Raw genomic sequence first — 26,530 nt, forward strand, 5'->3', positions numbered from 1 at the left:
ACATACAATGTCTATTGAGTAAAAAGAAAAAAGAAAAATCCAGTCATGCAAATCATCTTACAAACCATGTTTCATTTGCTTTGAATTTTTTTTACTCTGTTACTGGCATATCATTTTAAAATTAAGCAGATAATTTTTTTAAGGTTGCTTTGTCCATTTCCACTTGTTTGTTTTGCCGTTTTGAAGAACTGAGGGGCCACATGCGACTGCAGAAGGTACTGGCAGGGTAATAATGCTTCTGCTACCACCAACCACTTCAAGCCCTGGCATGGATGTGTTTAAAAAAACCACCTAACCTTCAGCTAACTGCACTGGTTTATTTCTGAACAGCACATCACAATATCAGCATAGATAGCACATTGTAACCAGTTGGGTGATTCCACTTAATAATTTGTCAACACTAGGACCTTTCATCATTTTAATTCCGGTTTCATTTATGAATTAAAGGTCATATATAGAGCACAAATGAGGTCTAAATTTAGTCACAGCAGACCACAGTTCCACATAAAGACAAATCTTCAAGTTATGTTGACCTGCTAGGAGACAAAGATAAACAGCACAGCAAACATGTACCTGCAATGCACTGCTTCCCTATTAAATATTAACTGTTTCATTTACATTTAAATGAACTGAGCAGTAATGGATAGACTTTCCAGTACTGCTGTTTGGTGCTGCTGTCATGGAAAGAAGCTGAAGACAATGTGGGCTGTATGGGGGCAAATGATGCAATCTCACCATCCGCTCAAGTGACTTCAATGACGACCATTCTCCAGTCTTGAAATATAATCCTAAACAGCATCTTTTTTTTCCTCTCCCTCTGTAAACACATCTGTTCATAAATAACTTAGATGTCTCCTTGACATTCATGGTATGTAACTGAAGCTGAAGTAGAAAAGGATGGGCGGTGTACAGCACTGAGGAGATGTCACAGTACTTTTGTTCAGCATTTTTGTCAAGTGCAGGTTGCTAACATCAGCCATCAGAGACGGGCGGAGTGACCCACCCATACTTTTCATGGGTCTTCACCAAACTCTTAAACGTTGCTTCAGCTTCCTTTCGACTGAACGACTTTTTTGATTTGCCAGCTTTTCTGCAGATACGGCCCTGCACCAAACAAAAAAGAAAACCTTCATTAAGCATGTGAATATACGCAGCTGGAAACCACAGCTTAAGTTTTCAACACCTCCAGCCACCGTGTATTTGCTTGCAGATACCAGAAAGCACTGTTCCCAAACTGAGGCGGACAAAGATACTATTAGAAATGATTAAAAATGGTAATGGAGTAAAGGGGGGGGAAAAAAAAGACAGACATCTGCTGGCTGCTTCTTCGCGATGAACCCCTGTGCTGGCAGGCTGCCCTGCACACAGCAGCACCCCGCTGCTGCCATGGGGCTCGCTGCTCTTCTCACACCCGCTCAAACCAATGTAGGGATGTCTGCCTTGCAGTGCTCAGCGTGCAAACCCTCATGCAGCCCCGTGAGGTCAGAGAGACAGCCCTAAGCAGGCAGGGACCCTTTGCAATGCGGGGCCCCGTGGCCCTTCCCAGCCACAGGAGAGGAAGGGGCTCCCCTGGTGCTAAAGGAGAACGGCATTACAAAACACATCCTTCCCACCAAGCACACTTCATTTTTCTTCCTCTCCTCTGAACTGTCAGAAATGAACAGCCCTGGCACATCCTAAAAGCACCTCTAAACATGCTTGCTTCCAACCTACATAAGAAAAATCTAACTTGTTTACTACCCCATCGTGACAAGCTGGCTCGACAATACATAAAAATATATGCATACTGCACCTCTATTACTTTGCCATTAAATGTTACCTCTGAACAAACATCAGTATATAATTTCAAATCCTCGCTTGGCAACATAGACATTTAGTGAGTTATTAATAGCCCACCTTAGTTTGCACATTGGTCCATGTCAATTACCACGTAACAGAAAACACAAGGAAGAAATACAGCTGCAGATTTATTCCATTCTGCAGCACTAATACTCTTTACAGTATTTCTGCCTATTAGGTTTGTCACAAAACAGACATTTAATAAAATCACGAGTGCAATAATTTTTGTAACTTTTTCACAGACTGCACAAACATTATTTGATGAGCAGATACCATAGTATCATGTTACAATTATTAAGAACCACGATAGCACCTTCTGATATTTTGCACTCTTTTGCTCAAAGGGATGCATCAGGTTGCATTTTTTGCTTCCTATATTTTGCTGCCAATTTGGAATCCAAAATGAAAACTGTCATTCTTAGTTACATGCAACAATTAATCCTGAGAAAATAATTAGCTATGTGGAGAAAAAAAATAAAAAAGGGAAAACAACAAACTCTGTCTTCAGAGTAACAAAGTTATTTTTACACAGTAAAATGAGTAAGATTCCCCTGCAGTGTGGACAAATCATCTTATTGTAGAAAGCTGTCACAATATTGCACAGATAAGCTTTTGTGTTCAGCACCACTATTATTGTAACAAAACTAGACATAGGACATAAAAAAGCTGTTTTTTATTCCTATTTTTTAAAAAGTCCCTTTTCTGTGTGGTTTGACTTCTCTTTCAGAGAACTTAAGATTAAGAGTGGCCTTTAATTCCACGCTCCATTTATTTGAGCCACCCTTGGTTTTATCAAAAATAGCTATTCTACCTTTTGGAGCTTTTTCTCCCTTTTCTTCCTATTCCCCACTTATAAACTGTGAGCATATTTTCAGCATAATTTCTCTTTAAATATTCTTGTGGTAGACTGAACAGTAAGACAACTTCACTATCCCCACACTAATCTGGCAATTAGTATTTCGCAAATAAGGATGGTCTGAAGGGTACTCATTTAACCCTGAAAAGAAGTGTTCTTAGAAAGTGATCCTTTTTAATTTTGACAAAAGGAATAATTAAATAAAACTAGGTAACATTTTCAAAATCTCATGAGTGCTACTTCTAATGCTGCTCGTACCTGGAAAATTGCTGTTCCTGTTGGGTGCTGCACACACACCGCATCCCCATTGAATAATTAAATTCTATATCCTGCAATAAGTATTCTTGTTATTACAAAGCATGTTTTCTATTTTCTTCCTAGTCCATGCTTCTGTTGGAAGCATACTTAGAGAAATATAGGAAAAGATAAAGCAAAGCGCAACAGAAGATGAAATCAGCACAGGAAATTACATCCTCAAAATCTCACCAATGAAATACTTTTGAATGTAAATATAAATATAAACCTGCTCTACTACTTAGTTTATGGACTAGGTCCATTTGTCATCTCTTGTCTTACATACAAGACTTTTCGGCTTTTATACCTTTCTGAATCGTCTGCATAACACCTAGCACAGGATGATCTACGTCTTCCTCAGTTTTATCAAAATATTAGTACTTATCTGTACCTAGATACAGGATCCTTGCATTCAGAACAGCTACCACTCATATGCAGTGTCAACTACTTGCTGCTTTGAAATTAGGAAAGTAAGAATTCTTTGGTCTTAGAATAACACAGTGAATATCGTACCACCTAAAATGTTACTGGAGTTACAACAGATGAAACAAGCATTGCTCCACGAATTTATTCTCATACTTATTAGCAATGTAACAGGTACTGTATGCAGGTTGTATGTAAACTGTGCCATCAAAGCCCACCTAATTCTACTAGATGCAGTCTACTTATTTCTATATATTTATACGGAAACTATAAGTGGCATTGCTAGCACTGTCTCTTATTAACCAATACCCTGCCAGGTGTTTATAATTTGGATAAAATTTAACCTCGTGGATTGAAAGTCTCCGTTTCTGGTGCATCAAATAAATCTGAGATAAAAAGAAGGAAGGGTGAAATTTCAGTCAAAACAATTCAGATGATTTCAAGTCAATGCTACAGTGGTATCAACTGTGCTAACGAATTATAGCTTTTTGCCATTCGCACAAAACTCTTCCCGAGTTTAACTAAAAATGGCATTTTGTGCATAGTTATAAAATAGTGTCAAACAACCACTTTAATGGGCACTGTTACCAGCCATGACTAGAGTTTGTTTTCAGACTGCTACTAAAACGTATAGTCATTTTAACTCTGGTCAGGAGACTATGAGCTGTTGTATACTGTAAATATGAAAAATATGGTAAATACAGTATGCAAATACAGTACTGGCAATAGGTCAATTGCACACAACTGCATTTTGACTAATTTCCAAACCATTCATGTCACTACTGTTGTGGCAAGACACACAGAACATTTGCACGTCAATGTTTTGATGTGCCCAGCACCAAATCAAGAAAAGACATCAAACCAGTATCTGAACAAGATGAGCACATTCCACAAAAGATTTAAAACAACAGAGAAAACCCATGAAATCCTTTCATAAAGATATTAATTTTGACTTTAGCTCTGAGTAGTCGCACCAGGAGCTTATTTAAATGCTTGCAATATTTTCAGACACTCATAGGGAGCTTTTCATAAAGGGATAACTGAAAACCTAATTAAAATAAAGAATTGAAGAGAACATTTCAGATTTTGCCATCTGCTGTAACTTTATGTGCTTACCAAGATACAATTTTAACAAGCTAGAAACATATGAAAGGTGGAAGTAATGACACAGCATCCAACTGGTTTACACAGCCATGCTGAAATGCGGGAGGACGTACTGCACTGAGCCTTCTTATAACTTCTGCTCCTACGGTGCCTAGTTTTGAATGTCACCCGTCTACACTTTGCCCAAACTCACGAATTTTGTGACTAAACAGCTGGTAAGGATCCAGTCTATAAGCTGGTAACTGCCAGGTGCTCTAGGCTGCCTTATAGGACCCTGGCCATGCTGAGGGACTGCTCCCTCCCTCCATATTCAGCAAAAGACCTGAGGTAGGCCTCGCATATTGCTCGGCAATCAGATTTACAGACCATCCTGGGAAAATCTTGGAGCTTTTCTACTTCTCAGTGATGCCATGGTAGCCTCCACATTTTCCACAACCATCAGCTCCTCGGCATGTCCTCTCCTCGAGAACACGGCATGACACTGACGCGCGTACATCCTCAGCAATGTTAAACTCAACATCGAATAGCTCAGCACCGTTATTATCAGGAATGTGCTGCGTCTTCCCTTATCCGACAATATCATGTCACAAAGTGGTCTGCAGACAGATTTAAGTCTGTGCAGAGATGCCGAACGCGAAGCCTGAAGCTCTTTAGCCTTGGAATCTGACTCAAGCATGTATCTGCCCACATGTGGTCTTTGTGCCATGAAAAACAGTCCTTGCATTTCTTCTGTTATTTCCAGACTCAGGATGGGTTCAAGGGGATTCCCTTGGCAGCGATGAAGGGATTTATCTCTCTCATCAAACCAGTTATGGTAGCTCCTAGACCAAAACCCAACAGCTCAGGCATAGTGCACAGAGCCAGGTGTTCTTCAACCTCGTATCACTTTTGGCGCTATCTGAAAGAACAGGACTGCAGGCTGGTGACCGGCCCTTCACGGGATCATACTATGACAGAACTGGTGGCTGGAAGGGACCTCTGGAGGTCTCCAGGTCCAACCAGTTACTTGGAGCTGGACTGCCAACACAGGTCAGTGCAGCTGTGGCACTGCGCAGCCAGCTCCTGAATCCTTCAAGGATGGAGGTTTCACTCCGTCCTGCCCTGATGCAGGTCCCTGTGTTACTGGGCCCCAGATTTTCAGAGATTCATCGTATGCAGCCCTCAGCCCTTACATAACTGAGGTTATTCTGAAAACGGCCTAACCCCCGCGCTACACATCCCTGAGGTGCCACAGCAAACCTTTCAGGCATAGCCAGGCTTTTTTTTTTTTTTCTGGCCTGGTTAACAAGAAGTTTATTCATCACAAACAGTACACGCCTAATAGACTCAGAAGCAGACAGGCCTTCATATTGTTAGCACCAGTCTTATCACAAACACCTCAGCCCTGCATTCCCCTCATTAATCCTGGATATGCAAATAACTCATGACTGGTCTTCCAAGGTGAAACCATAACTGCCTTCTGCGCATGGGGCTAAACGTGGTCTGTGTGTTCAAGTCAGCACAAGGGTGCATGGGCAAAATTTCATTCTCTCCCTTTATCACTTGAAGGGCTGTGCCATGCCACAGCTTTCCAAGCCCAGAAGAAAGCTGGCTGTAATGACCTAGTTCTACGTAAATGTTGAGAGACAGAAAATGAGCAAAGGTTTAGACAAGTACTCAAAAAGCTGTAGGAAGTCACTGTGCCTCACAGTGCACCTGTGGTGATCCCTCCAAGGACAGGAACGATATGCTCACATCCCAGGTCTGTTGTCTCGTTGTTGTCCACAGACAGTGCAAAAACAAAGATTTTTCGGAGAGCTGGAGCACAGAGTGAGGCTGTGGCAGGTAACGTGTTCCACTGATGTGCCCGTGACTAATGGCCTTGGGCCTCAACTGTGCAAAGCCACGTATTATGCAAACACAGTCAAATCTTTTCAGATAAGTAACAGAAGAATACAATGCTCAGGTCTCAATCAGTCCTATTCTAGAATATTTAATCAAGTTCTCGGAGGAAAACACTTCCACTGGCTTTAGAGAAGCATTCGAAAGCAAAAAAAAATGCTATAGTGAGCTACTGTCACATTCTCAGTGCCATGACTACAATGTGCCATAACATCGCTGTTAAGAGTGTAATATACACACTTATATGGGTTTATATATATGTATATATGGGGTTTAATTTTTTTTTCTTCATATACTGATGAGGCACAGTTGTGTCTCAGAAACTGCATACAATTTATACTGCACGGTAGATAAGTATTACCTATAGCTAAAAAAAAGCAGTACTGAAAATGATGCAGATAAATATTGTCAATGTCGCAGTGTAAGTGAATTAAAAATGTGATGTTTTCCCTCAAATGTGTAATTTCTGAAGCAGTATCTCCTTGTCTTTTTTAATCTCCTTTATATGAATAATCCATACAAAGAAGTGGAAACTCAGCAAGTTCCAGCTTTAAAGCATCCTATAAACTGCTCCTTTTGGGAATGTGACTGTTCTTTGACAAGGAAAATGAAACTGTGTTCCAGCTGAGTAATTATTAACACTCACTTGTCTGATACAAGTAGCTTTTAATCAATGTGAGAACACCTACAGCCCTAATCCCTGTTGGCCTGCTACGGAGCACTGTGCCCTCCTCCCTGTCTTTCCCTGAAGCCAGCACAGTCAGCAGCACAGCTTCAGTACAGCTGAGGGTTAAAAAACTTTGTGTATCTTAAGGATGGGACAAACTGCTTTAGCAAAAGAACAAGAAAACCTTGACAGCCAACCACATTTGTGGAACATGCCTCCAGCCCTGAAATCACAACGTGAGTAAAATCAGGCTAATGGTGGGCTTGCATTAAGAGAAAGTCCTACCATCACATGGTACCTGCTAGACTAGATGGAGAAGGGTCATTTTCTATGTCAGTTTTCTGCTGAGCTCTCAGAGTACCTCTCTGTGCTACCAGGTACCAGCACAGTTACTGACTGAGTGTCTGGTCCAAGCGACAGAGCTGGATCCGTGACAGCCCCTCTGCATTAGCTCACGGGTCCTCCACATCATGAAACTGAAGTTACTCAAGTTGAACGCTGCCACGGCTGCAAAGCAAAGCAACTCGAAACAGAGAAAGGCAAAGCAAAGCAAAGCATCCTTTATGACAGGTGCTACAGACAAGGGAACCACAGCCCAGACAGCAATGTCTATCTCCACATTTCCCAAAGTTTCACCACAACAAAAAAATAAAATAAAAATAAAATAAAATAAAATTAAAATTAAATTAAAATTTAAAAAAAAAAGTAAAAATCTGACTACCTCTGGGAACATTTAACTGATATAAGACTAAGTTCGGCAGGCTTAGTGCCACAAGCCGGTGTGCTTTTTCTTCTGCTATTTATGCAAACGTGTCCATCTCTTGACTGTGATATGTTTCGTACTGATGCACATGGACATCTTAGTCATAGAGCTCCCATTTCTAAGTGCTTTAAGCATGTATCCTCATATCACCTTTGAAAAAAAGATTATCTGTACTTCACAAGCAGGAAAGAAGACTATAGAGAAGATATATGACTTGCCCATGGCTGCACCCAAAGTCAGCAGCAAAACCTGGATGCTAGGTTTGGATCACCACTCCTCCACTTAAGTGCTCTAATTAGGAATTGAAATTACTAGCTTTTTTTTCCACCACATAACTATAATACACTTCAATCCTGAGTATATTTTATAAAAATACTTAATTTTGTCAAAATAATAGAAACTTTGACATTTATACAAATGTATAGAAAATTTGCCAAAATTAATTAACATCAATTTACTCTTCTTTGTGATGCTTTCGGGTTTTTTTATGGGCACACATTCAAGAAATAAGCTCTAAATTTCTTACTGCAACTGTCATCTTGTTACCATTTATAACACAAACCTAGAAACAGTAGAAACATCTAGTCCTTCTACAGCTCATAAAACCTAACTATGAGAAACATCTGAGCTCCAGGCCATTTCATAATGCAGGCTTACTCTACTCTTCGTTCCTAAGGTTTATTTTCACTCATCTTTGCATACAGATTTGGGATTGTTACTGATTTGTAACTCTACCAAGGAGTCACTGCAGAAGCCCTGGGGCTTCCGAAGAGCCCGTGCAGAAGAGAGTGAAATCAATGAGGATCCTCAATTTTAACAACACACACAAAATCATATAGTAGATAAAAAAAAAAAACATTTTCCAAGGGCTGACTCTGCATGTGCAGGAGGAAGGCATGTGGCACACATCCGTCAGACACAGCTGAATATAAGCATGCCTGACGCACTGCTCCTCAGCTTGGCTTTTAACTGGAATGGGGCGAACTAGATTGGCACCTTGATCCTATTTCAGAACAGGAACCACTTGGGTGTCTTAAGTATGGTGCCCGCTTACCTGTTTTGTGCACACCAATATACAATGCAAATTTGTGTTCATCAAAACACACACCTTTCTCCCTAACTTATGCTTTCATGCACTGTCCCATGCAGCTTGTCCTGTAACTCCCCGAACCTATTCAATTACCACCATTTTCGGCCAGAGTTAAAGAGTTAAAGACTGCCATGAGGAGCGTTCAGCACCCTCTAGAAATGAGTCTGTAGCATATGGCTGAACCAGGTGTCAGGGTAGCCCCGGGCCTCACACTTCTCAATAGTACAACGGTACTCAACAGAAACCTGGCATTCAATTTACAAGTCAGACGACTGGAGCCCGCGCACGTTAAATTTAACATGTATTTTGAGCCGTTCAGACAGCATAATCACCACAGCCTCTGAAGTTCTCCCTGTTTAACTGTGGAGTAATTGCACCTGGCAATCCTTCCATCCTCACTTCCCCCCCGGTGCCTAATGTCAGCATTACCTTTCTTGACAATTGCAGAAGATAATTTGTAAACTGGAAACTGAATGTGAAGGACTGAATATGTCAAGGAAAGAGATATTCAGTCTCTCATCAGCCCAAAGCCGCTGAGACGGGAAAAAAGAAATGCTGCTACTATTAAGTCACTTAACCAACGTCCCACTTTGTGGCAACAGATGCCCACCCAGGGGACATGCCTTGGATCTCACCTGACAATAAGACTCCCACTGTATGAGGACCGGAACTGTTGTAGAGTTACAGATCTTTGATCTGGAAGTCTCCGGTCATGCATGGAAATCGCTGGGCACTCTGTAGATGCTAGGAAATCTGCATATTTTCAAGCCTAGACTGTATAATGAAGAGTAAATCTTCCTCACAACAGAAAGTAGGTTGCTTTGGTTAATCCTCCATGAGAACACCATGTCACCCCTCAGGGACTAGGCTTTCTGCATTTGAAAAAACATGATTCTTACACAAAGATTTGACAAAATGCACAAATGCTACAGTTCACTCTATTTGAACACTTTCACTGAAGAAAATGAGGCCTTCTACAGCTTAAGGAAGAATTTTACTCTTTTGAGCAAATTCAATTTTGTTAGGATCCAAAGCGGCAATTCTTTTAAGTTCTGATTTAGGAGATCAGCCAAGTATTGCAAGGAAGAATTAGTCCCACTTGCCATAAAAGGATGTTTTAAGATAAGTGGTTTGTTTCCATTCAGCGATTTTACTTATTTGTTGACTATGTTAACATTAAGGATGATAGCTGAATGTATTTTAAAAGCTCTAAAATTTTTCCCTTCTACACTTTCAAGGGGTAAAATGGAGATTATATTCCTTCTGCTTTTTAAAAGAATTAAAGCAACCTCCTACTTCAACGAGTTGGAATCCCTGTGTCTTCATTCCTCTCAGTAGAATATATTTGCATAATAATAGAGTCTATAGTCAGAATTGCAATATATCAGAGTACACTCGAACAATGTTTTTTCCAGCCCATTCATCATTCCCAGCACCTCAACATGGCAAATATGTATGTTCCCGCTTAGACTTCAGCTTGAAAATCTAGATTTCTCAATTGCAATAAAAGAGAAATCTTAGAAGGCCAATATATTTGATTTTACTCTGTACTAAACAATATTCTTTGTTACCTCTTAAGCCCAACATTTATACCTTTTCATGGGGAACAAACCCCACAAAATGTTCTTTGTCTCCTCTGTAATCTTTGTATATGAGTCAATGTGTTTTTAGTCATGGACCTAAAGCAGCATTTCTTCCCTTGATAATAACTGGCATCGTTTGCTCAAGCAATAAATCGAAAGCTAAAAGCAAGCCAGATTTATTTTTTAAGGCCCTAATATGGGGGCCTTATGGCCCTAAACAATTTAGAGGCCATTGAGTTCTCTATACCTTTCTGCAGCATTTGAGATTAGCTGATTTATTCATGGCTACAGCCCTCAAACTGAGTATCTGGAGTAGGAAAGCTCATGGATTTGCAGTTAATTTCTGCTATACATATTTGAAAGACCTGCAGCCTGCTGACCTCCCGGACACCATGCAAGGTCCCATCTGCTATCTGCTCACTCATACTTTTGTTTGAAAGGATGAAGAGGGACTAATTTAGTCTATGCTTAACAGCTATGTTCTGTATTTCTTTTTCATAAAATAAGCCCATTTCTCCTGTTTCAATCTGCTAGAAGTCAGCTGCGATACTAGCATTTTTAAAATGGAAATGCAGATCAGCCTAATGTTCGTACAAAGCACATCTCTCTTGAAGCAAACTGAGAGGCTTACACTGAGGTACTTCTAACATTACAATGCAAGTGATGAAAGCACTATACACAAATAAATAACTTTTATTTGATTTCACAAAATTTTGCTATAGGAATTAAATCTTAATCATAAAATATGTTTTGACCTTGATTTAAATCATTATATATATAGAATCCCACACCAGCAAGAGTACTCATGACTAGGGGTTCCCCATTCCTACTTCAGTACGTCCTGACAAAACCTGTACGCTTTTTCTATTCACAGGAAGGATGAGGGCATATTTTCCTCAACACAAAGAACTTTTTCCATGAGACAATCTGCAGAGTCGTCAGTCACCTGACAGCTAGCGCTGTCTGGTATTTCTGTCCTCAGCCTCCACAGAGAGAGCGAGGAACTCAGGAGGACAAGCCTGCTACTGATCAGTTGCTAGCCTAGGTCCAAAGTCCTCAAGGCATCATATAGATCTGTGTTACTTGTTCTCAAAAAAAAGTGAGCAATTCATGACATACTATTTTGACAGCATACTTAGATGTGTGCTCTTTTAAGCTTCTACTAAACCAATGTCCAATTGTCCCTCTCTAGAGAGAAACAACGTGGATTCATCTCATTTTTCCAACTGCCTGCTAACATCACCCACGCTGCAGTATCTTTTTCTTCCAAATATAAAGTGTGAGTGTTTGGTTTAGTGTATTAAAGGACTGAAAATCCTCTTCCACTTCAGAGCAAAGTCTGTTTTTCATTTGGGACCATATCATCTGTCTCCAAACCCAGGGCTGTTCCCTCAGAGCCTGATGCAGGCCTCAGCCACGTGCACCACAACCCACCTCCCACTTCTTCACTGCTCTCATATGACTGGCGCTGCTCCCGCTGCCTTCACCCAGCCATTGATGTTGTCAGTGTGATCATGGCAATGGTACTGTTATCAGGAAACCGATGCTTTTTTAAGCCCCACTCTTAAATACCAAACTGGTAAAAAGCAGCTTTAAAGCACGCCGCTGTGGGGGCATTGCGCAGAGCAGGCAGATCCCATAGCCCATGTGAGCAGGTAGACACGGGTGGTGCTGAACAGCTGCCTCCAGGACAGCAAGCAACTGACGTTCAAATTATTTCCTCAGTATTGCCTCAGGTGAGCTTTTCGTTGGGTGAAATCCCAGCTCGGCAGCGGCCGATGGTCACCTCGCCGCGGGTGGAAACGGGCCGAGCTTCTGGCCATGACGGTGGAAGCCAGCGAGCAGCACAACGTCATCCCCTCAAAACCAAGACTGAAGTTGAGATAAGGGCAACACCGAGTTTGTAAAATAAGATTCTGGATTCCAGACAGATAAACAATCTTAGGCCTTTGATGTACTGAGAATTCCCCTCAAGATACTGACTAGGGCTGTGTGAATAATTGACTTTTTCAGCTGAATAGCTGAAGCAACCAACCAAACAAACCCCAACTTGTTTGTTAATTAACATTTTTTTCTCCCTTGAAAACTGAAAAAAAAAGAAAAAAGAAAAAAAAAAGCATAGTTTGGGGTTGCTGAATTGTTTCATTCAAACAGAAATTGTCTCTCTTTCATCTAAACTATTTTTTTTTCCAGAAAAAAAGCCATCTAAAAATGCAATACAAAGTTTCTGATAGGAAACAAGGGCATGGATAGGAACAGAAAATATTTACTGGGCCAATGGGAGTACCTCTGTATCCCATGATGTAGGACACTTCCCAAGCAAGGCCACCTAAGGCGTATGGCTCCTGCTTGGGGAACCTGGAGAAACACCTATCCTACTTTAAAATCCAGCCCCTGGGAGACATGCCTGAGTCAAAATTCCTGCTCGGGTATGGGAATCGGGACCTAACGCTTCAAGTATGATGCGGAAGAGTAGTAGGGAAGTGCCACCTATCAACTTCTTTGTTGCGCACTTAAGTCTCCCTACAATCCTGAATCAGATGTTTCACTTGAGAAAAATCAAAATGAATTCGCTCCATTTTTCTGTTGCTCTGCTAAAAGGTCTGTGAAATCCATTGAAAAATCTGAATTTGCCAAGAGTCTTGATTGCCCCAAAGTGTACTTTCAGTGTTAGCCTCATTAGCTTTTCTATCACTTTGTCAAAAAAAGAAAAAAGGCTACATACGCTACATAGGTCAACAAAATAATATACCAAGAAGTGCTGCAGTTTTCTCCAAGGAACTAAAACCCAGCACAGATCAGCAACTCAGTAGTTAGCAATGGAAAACAGCACTGATAAGAAACAGTGAATGAAATCAACCACCTTAGTCTTATCATTCAAACTGTCAAAAGGATAAATGTAAGCTGCTGGAAAGTTCAGTCCTGCCTACTCACATCTGCGTTTGTATTACAGACACGCACTCTCAGATGTGTCACAGGCTCAAGTATTTACGATGATTTCATGCTAAATCACCGCCCTATGACTGGGTGACATTTCTCTTGAAGGTCCCCATTCCCCAATGCTCCCAGTGGGACCCACGCTGCAGAGCCACCTCTGAGGATGGTTTCCCTGGACTGTAGCACAAGCCGGGCTGCACCCTCCATCAGTTGCCATTAATTTTTAATTCAGAAATTAAACAACTACCCCAATTTAAGCCACTGCCATTTGTCCAGGAACAGCCACTGCAACCAGCGAGGCTACCCACAGCATGACAGAAGTTATCCAAAACCAGCTCTGCAGCTCAGGGAAATGCAGTACCCCTACTTCTGACATTTTTGCAGCTGTACTTTCATTTAAAAAAAAATATTACAGTCCAGAGCATATTACCTTTAAAATACAAAATGAAATGGGGATCCGGGAGTGCCTGCTGTATTTTGAGCTGTATTATGCAACTGAATCAAGATTACATAACCAGAGTGTGATTACAGAAATGTGGCTCCCATTACACAGAGCCTGGCTACGATTACAGAGTGGCAGCCCATCACAGATTACACATCTGTAACAAGAAATTAAATTTATTGTTAATATTACCTATTAACGTTTCAGTTTAGAATGCACACACGCAGACTTTGAAGCGCACATTATAGCTACTTAGCTAGTAAGTTACTAGCAGCAATTTGTTTTAGACTTTTATTTTATCCCACATGCATTCTCTTTTTTATAATTAACATCTTAAACTTCTGGAAGAATGTTATTGAAACTCTTGTATATTAAATGTGCCTACTAATGGTGCACCCATAAACATCCTGTGTTATCAGAAACTACTATTACTTTGTGGAAAAAACTCTTAAGGGGATTAGGCAAAAAATACAGGTTAAATAGCTAAATATTAGTTATTTATCTAATAATTTAGTGATTTTCTTTACTAAGTCATTTTATGATCTCAGTAAACCTTAACCTAACCCTTTAACAACATTGAATACTGCAGAAATGTGCTGAATTGTTAAAAGAAACAGACAGAATTTAGTATTGTCCTTCTAAATCCTTGTTTAAAATAGTGACAAATATAATCACTATAATAAGATGGGTTACCACATTGCATGACATGTTAAGAGTAACTACAGAACTTCAGAATACCCCTGGCTTAATGTAAATTAAGACTTTTTTTGTTTTCTGGTAGGTGGTTTTTATATCCCAAGGTGACCTAGGGAACTTGACCTATTCCTCTTCAAATGAAATGCAGAGAAAAATACTACCTGATTAAAAAAAAAAAAAAAAAGCGGTAGGTCCGAATGAAACAAGGAAGAATGAAAACACACTTACAAATGAGTCCATTACATAAGCAAATTTTCTGTGTTAAGGTAAACTGAGTCTTTACTCCTGTTCATGCAAGCAGTTCCACAGAAGCAAACGGGAGTAACCTTTTCAAACAAATGAATAACATGTTATTATTTACTCCTTCCCCCATCCTCACCGAGATAGGAATTTAAGAAGTTACTCAGCATCATTCAGTGACAGATGAGGAGCTGTGCATGCCCACTGGGCTCAAGGGCATTCATGAAGTGAGCAGCAAAAAAAACACCCCGCCACAGCCATGTGTACACTGCCCACTACAATGACCACGAAGAAAGACGGGTTATGAGTTTTGCCAGCAATATTTACCTACTTATTAAAAACGCCTTTATGAAATACTTCTAAGGATATTCTGCAGGAGAGAAAGAAAATACAAATAAAACATGTTGATTCAGCTGGGAAGGAGGCGAGATCCTCTGCCGGGGGAACCAGGAACCTCCTCCAGAGGGGAGAGGAGAGCTGGCTGGATCCGTTCAGCTGCTGTCGCTGCAGAGGCACCCTGAATTAGGTCGTCCTTCTGGGCAGGGGCATTTTAGGCTGGCACAACTCCGCCACAGCAGCACCAGGTGTGACCTCCGGGGGCCACTGCAGAGGACAGCAGCGGACAAAGACCTGGGGGCAGCAGCTCTGGCATCGCACCCTGCGCCAGCAGCCAGACTTCACCAAGGAGGCCAGCAAGCATGGAAGCCATGAAGCATGGCCAGCAAGTATGGCCAACCAGCTGGAGAAGAGCAGGAGGTGGAGGACTCCAGTCCTGGGCCCCTATTGCTTTGGGACCCTGTGCCTTGTCTCAGTGCCACACGCCACCAGGCTAAGCTGAGGAGCCAGGCAGGAGGGCATGACGACTGCCTCTGCTCCTCACCCCTCCGTGCTGCCCTGCACCTCCGCTGTGCTGAGAAGGCCCCCGGGAGCGAAAGATGCTCCCCTTCCTGCCCACCAGCAACACCAGTGCCTCGAGGGGAACCTCTCGCCTGGTCCTGGCCAAGGTTGGACCCACCACCCTTTGGGGTCGCCATCCTTAGGGTTGCGCAGACGCCCGCGCCCCACACGCGCGGTGGGACCCGCACCCCCCCTACCTGCCCCTTGACCAGGCTGGCCGCGAACTGCCTCATGACGGCCTCCACCGTGTAGGCGCTGGACCAGCCGCGGGGGGTGAGCAGCTCCATGCAGATGGCTCCGCCGTCGAGGACGTAGCCGTTCTCCAAGCGCGGGCTCAGCACCCTCATGAAGGGCGGCGAGAAGGGGAAGTTGTCGGGGAAGGTGAGGTTGAGCAGGATGTACTCCGTGTTGGTCTCCTTCATGTCCTGCCACAGCACCGAGTCCTTGTCCACCTGGTGCAGCTTCACGTTCCAGTCGAAGAGGCTCTCGTCCACCAGCTCCACCGAGATGAAGCGGTCGCTCAGCCGGGCGATGTCCTGCAGCTCCTTCATCAGCCGGCGGCTCCGCACCTGCGTGCAGTGCTGCTGCCGGCCCGCGGGTGCCAGCGGGCCGGGCCCCGACGGCGGCGCCACCGGCCCGGAGCCGGCCCCGGAGCCGGAGGAGCCGGAGCCCGAGCCGGAGCCATGCCGGCCGCCCCCGTGGTGCTGCTGCTGGGCCGCCTCCTTGCCGGCCGGGGGCTCCCTGGCCGCCTCGCGGGGCTTCTCCCTGCCGCCCGCCTTCTTGTCCTTGCGGCCCCCGGGGCTGCTCTCGCTGCTGCTGCTGCTGCTGCCGCCGGCGGGGGGGGGGCCCTGCGGCTGGGGCTTGTTGCTGCTGTTCTTCTGGCCGCCCCGGCCCCGCAGCGAGGAGCCCTGCTGCCCGCTGCTGCCACGGTGGTGGTGGTGGTGGTGGTGCTTGGGGTCCTCCGTGTCGCGGCTGTGCAGCCGAATCAGACCGATTTTCCGCAGCAGAGTGGCCATGTTGTGCGCGGCTCCCTTCTCCCTCCTCCCTCTTAATATTTTATTTTTTTTTTTTTCTCGCCGAGGGAGGAGGCTCTTTATCCTCGAGGAGCCCCCGCCGGGCTGCCGGTGGCCGCGGGGAGGAGGAGGAAGGGGGGGGAGCACGGCGAGCCCCCGGTGCTGCAGGGGCGGCGGGCAGCGAGGCGCCGGCGCTGCCGCTGGGGGGGGGGGGGGGGCGTGCGGCCGCCGCTCCAACGCCGCCCTCCCGTCGCTACGCCGGGGGCATCACCACGGCAAAACGGGAGAAAAAAAAATAAAAAAAATAAAAATTAAAGATATGTATGAAATAGAGAAATGCCACGGAGAGCCCCCCGGCGCAGGGCGGGCTCTCCCGGTGCCGCAGATAGCTCCCCCGGCACCTCCCGGCTCGCCCCCACCCCCGGCGCCCCCCTTCCCCCGGGGGCCGGTCCCCGCCGCGCCCCCTCCCGGCACCTCCCCCCGGGCCGGGGAGGGCGGGGGCTCCGCGCCCCCCGCCCCTTTGTTCCGTGACCCCCCCCCGGACACCCCCCGCCTGCCGGTGCCGCAGCCCCCGGTACACTCGCGGTGCTGCCGCGGTGGCTGCGTGTGTCCGGTGCACGGCTGTGTGTGTGTGTGCCCGGTGCACGTCTAACGTGGGTGTGCAGGGGCTGCGTGGAAGCCTAAGTGTACCCACGCGTGTCCCTGCGCACCCGTTTGTTGTTGTGCGGGTGTGTTGCTCACCCCCACGCGTGTAAAGCACGTAAAGACTGCGTGTTTATATATATATACCCATGCACTGCCTATATATTGCATATCCTAACCCCACCTGTACCACCCAGTGCGTGACTGTGGGTGTAAGTGCCTACGTACACGTGCATTGCTGTGCATACGTCCCTCTGTGTTTTTCATGTGCTTTCGTGTGCCCGCGCAGCAGACGCACAGACCTCATCCCTCCGGTACCTGCTCCCTCCACAGCAGGTCCGTCCATCCTCCTCGGGCCGCCTGCAGCACGGTAGAGAAAAGACAATTCCCCAGATCTGTCCCCACAGCCCTGTGCCCTCAGAGACTGGAAAATAATAAATAAAAAATGCAGAGAATGCTTTGGATTAGGGAGAAGGCAAGGCCCAAAATACAATTTTATCAACCATGCGGAGCATGTAAAGCAACGGGCAGTGTGTGCATGGAACAGCACTTTATTCTATGATACTTTTTCCAAGCAAACAGACTCCTTCCCTAGGACTGCCCTCAAACCCCATCCTCAATGGTTTTGAAGACTTGCCTGCGCTGGAAAAGGGCTGCTGCACTTCTGTAACGAAGTCCAGGAGAAACCACTTGGGCTTCTTGAAAGATACTGCAGGACACATGATGTTTTCATCAAAAACTGGGAAACCGACTTGCTTCCAAAAATTGCTGGGGTCAGTTCACTTTTCAGCTTATTTTCCCTTCTTTCTTGCTGTTACTCAGACCCCTTGCTTTTACCAGCGGCTCCACGTTCACCAGGTGACCACTCACCAGCAATTGTTACAGCAAACAAGATGAAAAACATCCAGTCTCCCTGCCAGGCTCTACGGATGCACCCACATGATAGATTTGCCTGATACACTGTAGGTTAAAAAAATAATAAAAAAATAAATCTTGCTGTTTTTAAAATTGAGATCCTAGAATCATATTTGTTTTTCAAATATGGCATTATTAAGGGCTCAAAATCTTATTAAAAACCTTTTTTCTATGAGGCTGTTCACGATTTCATTTATTTTCTCGGTTTGTGCAATCCGCAAAGAGCATAGGAATAAGTATTTATTCATTTTCAAGTTTACCTAATAATGTAGCAGGAAGACTTGCTGTATGAAATAGGTATTTGAAGAGATCACAGCAAATGTATTCTAAATTACAGGCCACATGCCATCAAGAAGGATGGGGAGGATGCACAGCATGACTCTGTGGCCCTGGCAGGGCCACCGCTGTTGGCTGCACCGTGACACTGTGGGGCTTGCAGGGTGGTGGCACTGCTCTGCAGCTCCTTTTTGAGGGCAGGGGGTGGGGAAGCTGGAGGTGGAGGCCCCCTTCTTGCTCCCAGAAGACCCTGTAGAGGTGGGTTAGGAGACATGGTGGAGCTGGCCTGCATGTGCTAACTGGTGCACCTCTCATTAATTAGTCTGCTTTGAATGGAAAGAAGATGAAGAGCTGTAAATGATGCCCCAGGAAGCATGTGTGGTTACCAGTACTGTGCTACGCTGCTTTCTTTTTTTTGCTCCTGCCCTCCATGCTGTTTACCTGCTCAGTCCCAAAGCCTGTTAGTATGGTAACCTTTGGGATGGCTTCGATCCTTGCTTGTGAAGGTACCTGGGGTCTGTTGCTGGTGATGTTTGCTAAATTTCCCCGTCTGGGTAGATGTGCATGGGAAATATGGGATGTTTCCTGGGAGGCCAGGTCCCAGAGAAGCTGGAGGTGGGTAGGCTGACTTGGCTGGTAATGTCCTGTCCACCTCATGCTGCTCTCCTATCTTCCTTTTCTCTACAGCACACCCTGCCTGCGTGACTGAGGAACCACTGGGTTAGATGATACCGAAGTGTGTCCAAGCCTTCCTGTACGAACCTTCTGGAGTCCCAGACTCCCACTGAGCTATATTAGTGGCCCATCCATGGAACTGGGAATCTCTGGAGCACAGACAAACTGCGTGCAGCCATTTCCTGATGCGTGATGCTCCTAAGTAACCCGTAATCTGTGCTTTGATGAGCACAGGTCTCCAGCAGGACTTGCAGGGGGAGAAGCACAGAAGGATATCGCTGTTCCTGCTGTTTGCAGCTGGAGCAGGGCAGAGAGAAATAAGATAGGATGGGTCTGGAGATTTCTCCTGCTTGTGTGAAAAGCTGGTGGTCACAGAAGTGTCACCTGCAGCTGCAGTCTGAGTGGGCAGTCATGCAGGACACGGCATTCGGTGGTTGTTCCTGGCTGAGCATCCAGTGCCAGCCAGGACAGGCAGGCACATATGTTGGACTGAACCAGAATGCCAGTTAGCAACTGGAACCTTTGTGTTGGCTCCATTAGTGCTTCAGACTGAAAGGTCACTGCATGGTATCCCTGTGATAGTTGGCAGGAGGAGCCGCGGTCATAAATTTAACGTGACGAAAGTTATTTACCTTCCTCATATAACCGCTGAGGTATCTACCCAGTGGGGAAGCTGCAAAAAAGAGCAGGGTCTCTGCAAAGAGAGACGGGAGCCAAGCAGTGCCATTGTTTTGCAAAACAGTACAAGATTAATGATGGGAGTGATGAGAAAGCTGGTTCAACGGGGTGTAGGGTGTAATAGGTGTGCCCTGACAAATGGTGCTGTGCTGTGACAGGGGGCTGCTCTGACCGTGCTGGAACTAGTGCAGTCTGGTACAACCTGTGTCCGTACTGTCTGTAGGATAAAACAGCTGTAGTGATGTAGTGGAGTCTTCTTTTTCATAGCCTAGCTTCCTCAGCAAGGGAATTAGTTGTAAGTCCAGGACAGACTGTGGATGGCTGCAAGTCTAGGGCCTTGAAGGAAAACAGAATGAATCAGCTTGACAGTGGAGATTCCTCCTGCATCAATCAGACTGTCCTTACCCAAATGTTCATTGAAAAATAACAAATTTTAGTCCACGATCACTCTTTAAGGAATCCTCATCAATTCTTCTTCCATAGTACCTTACACAGAAGAACCCTGACTATTAACTCTATTCATTATTATATTTTCTCACCAGTTTGCTAGGTGCAGAAGTCAAACTGAACTCATCTGCAGTTTCCCAGACACTGTCCTCCTGTTCTTTTTTTGGAGCAGAACTAATTGCTCCGCTTGTGGTACATAAAGACATCCTAGAGTGATGAAACTAATTCAGGACCGAGGAGGTAGAGGGCATCTGGGTGCGAAAAAATAGGCTGGCATCTTGCAGGTATGTCTCCTGCATCTTCAACCGGAGAGCTGCTTTCAGGCCCAGCCATCGTGTATTGATTACTGAAACCAGATAGTGCTCATAGTTCAGGTCTAGCAGCAGCCCTCAACATCACATGGAGCAGACTGCAGCTGGTGAAGGGCATCTCAGATGCTTTTTGCAAATGGGTAGAGAGGCATCTGTCCTTAGCTGGAGATGTAGAGCTCTGAACTGCTATTGTAATTTGGTGTTGCTTGGGGCTACCAAGAAGGTCTTTATGGCGGTGGTGGTGGTGGTTTTTTTTTTTGTTTGTTTCATTTTGGTTTAGCAGCCTCAGTCTGGCCTGTGATTCTCTCATTTTTATTGAGTTTGCAGAAAAGGAGTTACTTGAGACTCAGTTAAAAGTTGTGATGTGTACTGTTTGCCTCAACATATATGCAGGACATTTTTAAGGCTCAGATGAGCAAGTTAGAAGATGTTACTTTAATTGTAATGAGAGCAAAGAAACATTCCTAAGATGACTGGGGGAACAAAATGCACATCTTCTTAGGAGAATTGGAAGATCTTGTCTTGTTTAGAATAGCCCAGCAAAGACTGAATGAGGGTGTGGTGACACTATATAAATATATTTGAGAAGTAAATGTCAGAGAGAGATATTGACTTCATCACATGATCAAATGGCTGCACAGTGAGTAATCCTGAATGCATTTGGACTGGAAATCTAAAGGCTTTCAGCTATCTGATGAATGAGGGGCTTGAATACTCTTCCAAGCACTAGAAGCAGTAGCCTTCAGTCTTGTAGGATGGAGCCTGAGAAGGTTATGGACATGACTGTACAACAGAATAGAATAGGAGAGGATAGAAAAGTAGGCTTATGTTGTGAGTCCCTTGGCATCTGATGTGTCGGTATCCCCAGTTGTGTGAGAAAAGAGATTAGATCACTGTTGATTTGCATTACACTTATAATAATTCCATGCCTCAGGGCTTCACTAGAGCTGGAAAATATTTTTCATTCCTGTTGATGTATAATTTGTCCTCTGCTGGTCTTTTTGACTTCCCCTGTAGGTCTGCAGGTAGATTATTATAGGTGGCATTAAAATCTTAAGGTTTGTGTGTTCTGCTCACATCCTCAGGATTAGGCCAGCCTCTAGAACTGGATGTCTTTTAGAGTTGTTTACCCAGATCAGCTTGGTAGGCACCATTGATTTCCTTTACAGCATGGGACACAGTCTCCTTCCTAGAACCGAGGCTTTATTTAACAAATTATTTGCAAATCTACAAAGACTTTTTTTTTTTTTTTTAACCTAACAAGCAAGCTGTTTACTCATCTCATCTTTTCTTCCTTTGCATGACTGAGTTATCCCAATACTTACTAGTATGTCTGTGGGCACCTTTCATTATTTTTCTGCCTCCTTTCATCCTCCAAATTGACTTTTCTGATACTAACTGATCTTTTTTTTACATATTCCACACACGGAGGGTGCAATGCTTGATATCAAATGTACTGATTGGAAGATATTCGATGTTACAGGGGAATTTCATTTTAGCAGTGTACTGAAATCACTGTGCAATCACAATATACCAATTGCAGTATACCCTCGGATCACAGTACGAATGTGATTGCCATTACTGGTCTCTATATACAAACCATCACAATGCTGGGCATCCAGAGTCACCAGGAAGAAATGCGCAGGTCTGAAGCCAGCTCGAGCCTGTTGATCTCTTCAAAATTCTTTTGGTAGTTGTTTGGTTTTTATACTCCATGTAGGGCTGAGACATGCATTCACTCCCCCTCATGCTGGTCTGACACAACTGGAGACATTCACACTCTGTTAATGAAGGGAGAAACATTTATACCACCAGTCCATCCATTTGACTGTTGATGGCTGTTTATCTAAAACAAAGGCCACTCTCCAGTCCCCTTTTGTGTTGGGATAAACTCAGCTTCTTTGCAACAGCTGTGGCCAGTCACAGCCCGCATTAATCCCTGAGCTTCATGGGCACATCATCTGTGTGTAGGGGTTTATTGGTCAGTCACACCACACCGCTTATTTTTAAGGGGATATTCAGAGGAAAGGCAATGCTAGCAAACAAGCAAATCAAGAAAGAAGAAAGACACAGAGCTATTTTCACTCCTGGAACATAAAAGCCAATAGAGGTGCATGCGCGGTCCCTATATTACTGCTGACACATGCTCTGAAGTTACCTTCCTCTCAGTGTCACAAGTCCATCCAACATTTCTAATCTCTTTTACCGAGTTAGAGAAACAAAATGCATGAGGTAACATCCACTCCACAGACATGATAAGCTCAGATAAATGCAAAGGATACATGGTTAAATAAATTGGGTAAATGAATAGCCGCTCTATCACAGCAACAGCTTTTAAGGATGAGGAGGTAAACAATATTTCTGGAGAATATAATTGCCTGTCTGCTCTTTAAGTCTGTGCAGCGCTGGAAATTTTCAGACTTTTAACTTTCATAGCGTTCACCTTCATGTGTTGCTGCTTACTGACTGAACAAGAATTGCATCCAGGAATTCTGAATCATGGAGCATCCTTTACTTTGCATAAGATGACCATCACATACACACACAACTATGTTTGAATTCTTCCACTCGTAAACACATGCACACCAAAAAAAAAAAAAAAAAAAAGACACGGTCAGTAATCCTGAGAAAAGCCTTACTGTGAAGTACAGAAAGCACTCATAAATTTCTCCCAGAATAAAAGTACAGCGCATCCTCTACCTTGTTCCACCTTTAGTCTTGACATCTTCTGGGCACAATTTCATGCTACAATGTCACCCGTACAGTCATTCCTCAGCTGCTCAGTGAGGAAGCTGTATCTCATGCAGTGCTTGGAGGAATGGCAACAACATGATGGTCGTTCTACTCTGGATACAAAAATTCCTGTTTGTCATTGCAGACAGGGACTTTCTAGACTTTCTGGCTAGAATTTCTAAAGATCTGAGATCATGAACTTTCCTGGCCTGCTTCATATAACCAGAGAACCTGGAAGCTGCAGTCTGCTCCACATGAAGTTGATGGCTGCTGCTAGAGCTGTTTTGCTAGCAAGCACGCAGTGGCTGCACCTGAAAGCAGTGCTCCAGGTACTCCACCATGCCAGGTGTGAGTCACCAAAGGGACTCACAGACCATGCTTGTTACCAGCTCAGTGTGCCAGGTTAACCCCCAGCTAGACAAAGGCACGAAGACTTGAAGTCAGCTAAGTAATACATGGGTGTCAGTCTGAACCACACCAAGCTAACATATGGAGACAGCCAAACCCATTGAATCTGACTTTAAAGGCAAAACACTGGAATTTCAGTAATTTAGTTTCAAATACTTCATGGTGCCAATGAATCATTTTTGGCTCCTGAAGTTTTAAAACTGCATACCAGACCTTTTGTTCACCTGAAGTGACAGAAACAGGACAAAGTTCAACAGTAAAACGTCGTGTGCTGAGGGGCTAATGATAAGGAATTGTTACGTAAATCTGGAGGAGCAGACAAGGAAGAGAGAGAGAGAGAGAGAGGAGTGTAGTGGTAGACAGGTTAAAAGGGATGTGCTGACAGAGTGATGCAACTTGAAAAAAAGAAAGGCTAATGTGAGTCATGGTAGACAGTGAGTTACTTTTATAAAAGATGGGGAAGCATTAGCACCATTGCATAAGATGTTCGTAAGCTCTCATCTGAATCCCAGAATGCTCATCTTTGATGCCTGCTGAACACTTTTTGCTTTGACTCCCTTCAATCTTTTGTGTTCTTTTAAATCCAACCACATTCTCTCATCTTCCTATTTACAGCATACAGCCATAAGAAAGGTCAATTGCAAAGCATTTATGGGTAATAAACTCTTTCTCCTTTTCCCTAAGATCTTAGCATTGTCAGCACAATAACAAGAGGCATGCTTTAGGTTCATGTTTCTCAAATGCCAATTATAACTCCCAAGTGGAGTAGAAAAGCTAAATACTTTAAGAGATAGATAGATTAATTGAAAGATTACCGGCAATGGCTTAGTTCTTCAAAAGTGAGGAGAGTATTTATATAGACTGTCATACATTGTTCCCAAGAACTGTGATCAAGTCTTCACACCTTGGTCTTGGAGAAGCTGCTGCTGCCACCAGCTGGTAGTTCACTGGTCCTTGGCTGGAGAGACGTCCCAGTAAGGCAGCTAGGCCATGAAGCAGCTAACATCTACAGAAAGCTAAAGAAACGTTGCTTCAGCCCAAAATCCATTTCGGAATTTGACAAAAGACAAGACCTGTGTTGTTAACAGGGCAATCTTATGAAAGCATTCACAGTAAGCAGTTATCCATGGACATGGCTGGAACAACAAGCATACTAAATTCAGAACATCAGACATGCAACACTGGACCTTTTTATGACTGGACGACACTAATGTGCTTCATCACTTAAGTTCCAGAAATGCATTTTGGGATGGCACCTCCTTTGTACTCTGGAAGTAGAAATGGCAGTTCCTTGCATGCTTACTGCTTCATCTGCAGGTCCAATGTAAGAAGGAATCTAGTGAGCATAACATTAAACACCATGCAAAAAAAAAAAAATTAAAAAGGAAATTGGTTTAGCGGCCTGACAAGTGTTCTGTGGTCACTGTGGTTGCAGTCACGGATGTTGTAAGAGAAGGGCTTTTGCCCCACTAATGGGTTTAGTGCAAATCAGTGGTTCTTTTCCTGCCCACTCTGTATGCACGAAGATGCACGCAAAGATCTTGGATTATCAGAAGCTGTATACATCACTGTAGATTGGCTACTGGGTTTGTCATTAGGAAGCCAAAAGATGAAGGCTTTGCTTTATTAGGTTTAGCAACAACATGCATTTTGTCATACAACTTATTACGGTTGATTAACTTCAATAGTTGTCATACAGCTATTATGGTTGATCTGGAGGTAAATATAAAATTGTAAATAAAAGAAGGAGTGCACAGAAAGGCCATTGTAGTGACAGATAGTGTTGAGGCAGCCTAAACTGAATAGTTGGGTTTGTGAAATTAATGTATTTTAATACAAACAAATTGCAAAGTCATCTTCCTCGGAGCAAGTCATGCAAGTTCATTGAACTGGATCAGCCCAAACTTCCAGCAGAACTTTGTGGCAAAGGGGAGTTTTGCAGTCCTGCAGTGTATTAACAAGAAAGGAGTGAGCAGCACGAGGGATGGGAGAACACAGGGACCCACAGCTCTGCAAAGACCAATATCAGACTTCAATGTGCAGGTCATCTGTCTTTTTCTGACAATATTGAAAAATTGGAAATACTGCAGAAAAAGCTGAAAGTGATTCAAGAAAATGGTGTAAAGAGTTTGGTTTGTTTAATTTATCATACAGAGGACTGAGAGATGATTCAATTATTTGATTAAAGTGCAGAATAGATATCTCAGAACAAACTAACTGGATAATAAAGCATTTCTTCATCAGGTAGGCAGAGATGTGGAGAGAATAGAAACCTATAAATTAGACTCTTACTGAGGCAACTTTTGTGATTAAAACCTATTTAAAGATTGGACACTGAACATGAACAGTAAAGAAAATAACATTCCCAGAAATGCAGGCAGATTGCAAAGAGGGTGGAATATAAATGCACAAGAGTGTGAAGAATGACTTTAAAGGTGAAGAGTTACTTGAATTCTCCAAAAAAGAATAGTAGAAAGAGAGTCTTTAGTTCAATGCCTACCAGTATCACAGTGCCTTTCAGGAAGGACCTTTGTATCTGCTGCATGACCTTGCTAGTAGAATCACAGAATCATTAAGGTTGGAAAAGACCTCCAGGATCATCTGGTCCAACCACCACTCTACCACCACTGTCACCCACTAAACCATGTCCCTAAGCAGCAGGTCCAACCTTTCCTTGAACACCCCCAGGGACGGTGACTCCACCACCTCCCTGGGCAACC

The 26,530-nt window shown here is 43.8% G+C and overlaps 1 protein-coding gene across 1 annotated transcript; it reads right to left on the bottom strand.

Moving 5' to 3' along the window:
- Positions 1–818: 818 nt before the first annotated feature.
- On the bottom strand, positions 819–16,889 carry UBE2QL1 (ubiquitin conjugating enzyme E2 Q family like 1). Its single transcript, XM_040548833.1, has 2 exons — positions 15,910–16,889; positions 819–1,104 (listed from the first exon to the last, which is right to left on the bottom strand). The coding sequence occupies exons 1-2, from the start codon at positions 16,726–16,728 to the stop codon at positions 973–975; spliced, it is 951 nt and encodes a 316-aa protein (XP_040404767.1). The 5' UTR covers positions 16,729–16,889; the 3' UTR covers positions 819–972.
- Positions 16,890–26,530: the final 9,641 nt, after the last annotated feature.

The sequence above is a fragment of the Cygnus olor genome, chromosome 2 (genome assembly GCF_009769625.2).
Source record: "Cygnus olor isolate bCygOlo1 chromosome 2, bCygOlo1.pri.v2, whole genome shotgun sequence".
Classification (NCBI taxonomy): domain Eukaryota; kingdom Metazoa; phylum Chordata; class Aves; order Anseriformes; family Anatidae; genus Cygnus; species Cygnus olor.

What these genes read in the sequence shown, in the direction of transcription:
- UBE2QL1 (XM_040548833.1), bottom strand. Translation starts at nt 16,728, where the DNA reads ATGGCCACTCTGCTGCGGAAAATCGGTCTGATTCGGCTGCACAGCCGC. An exon ending in CCAGCCTGGTCAAGGGGCAG is followed by an intron (nt 1,105 to 15,909) that starts GTAGGGGGGGTG and finishes TGTTTGGTGCAG; the next exon opens with GGCCGTATCTGCAGAAAAGC.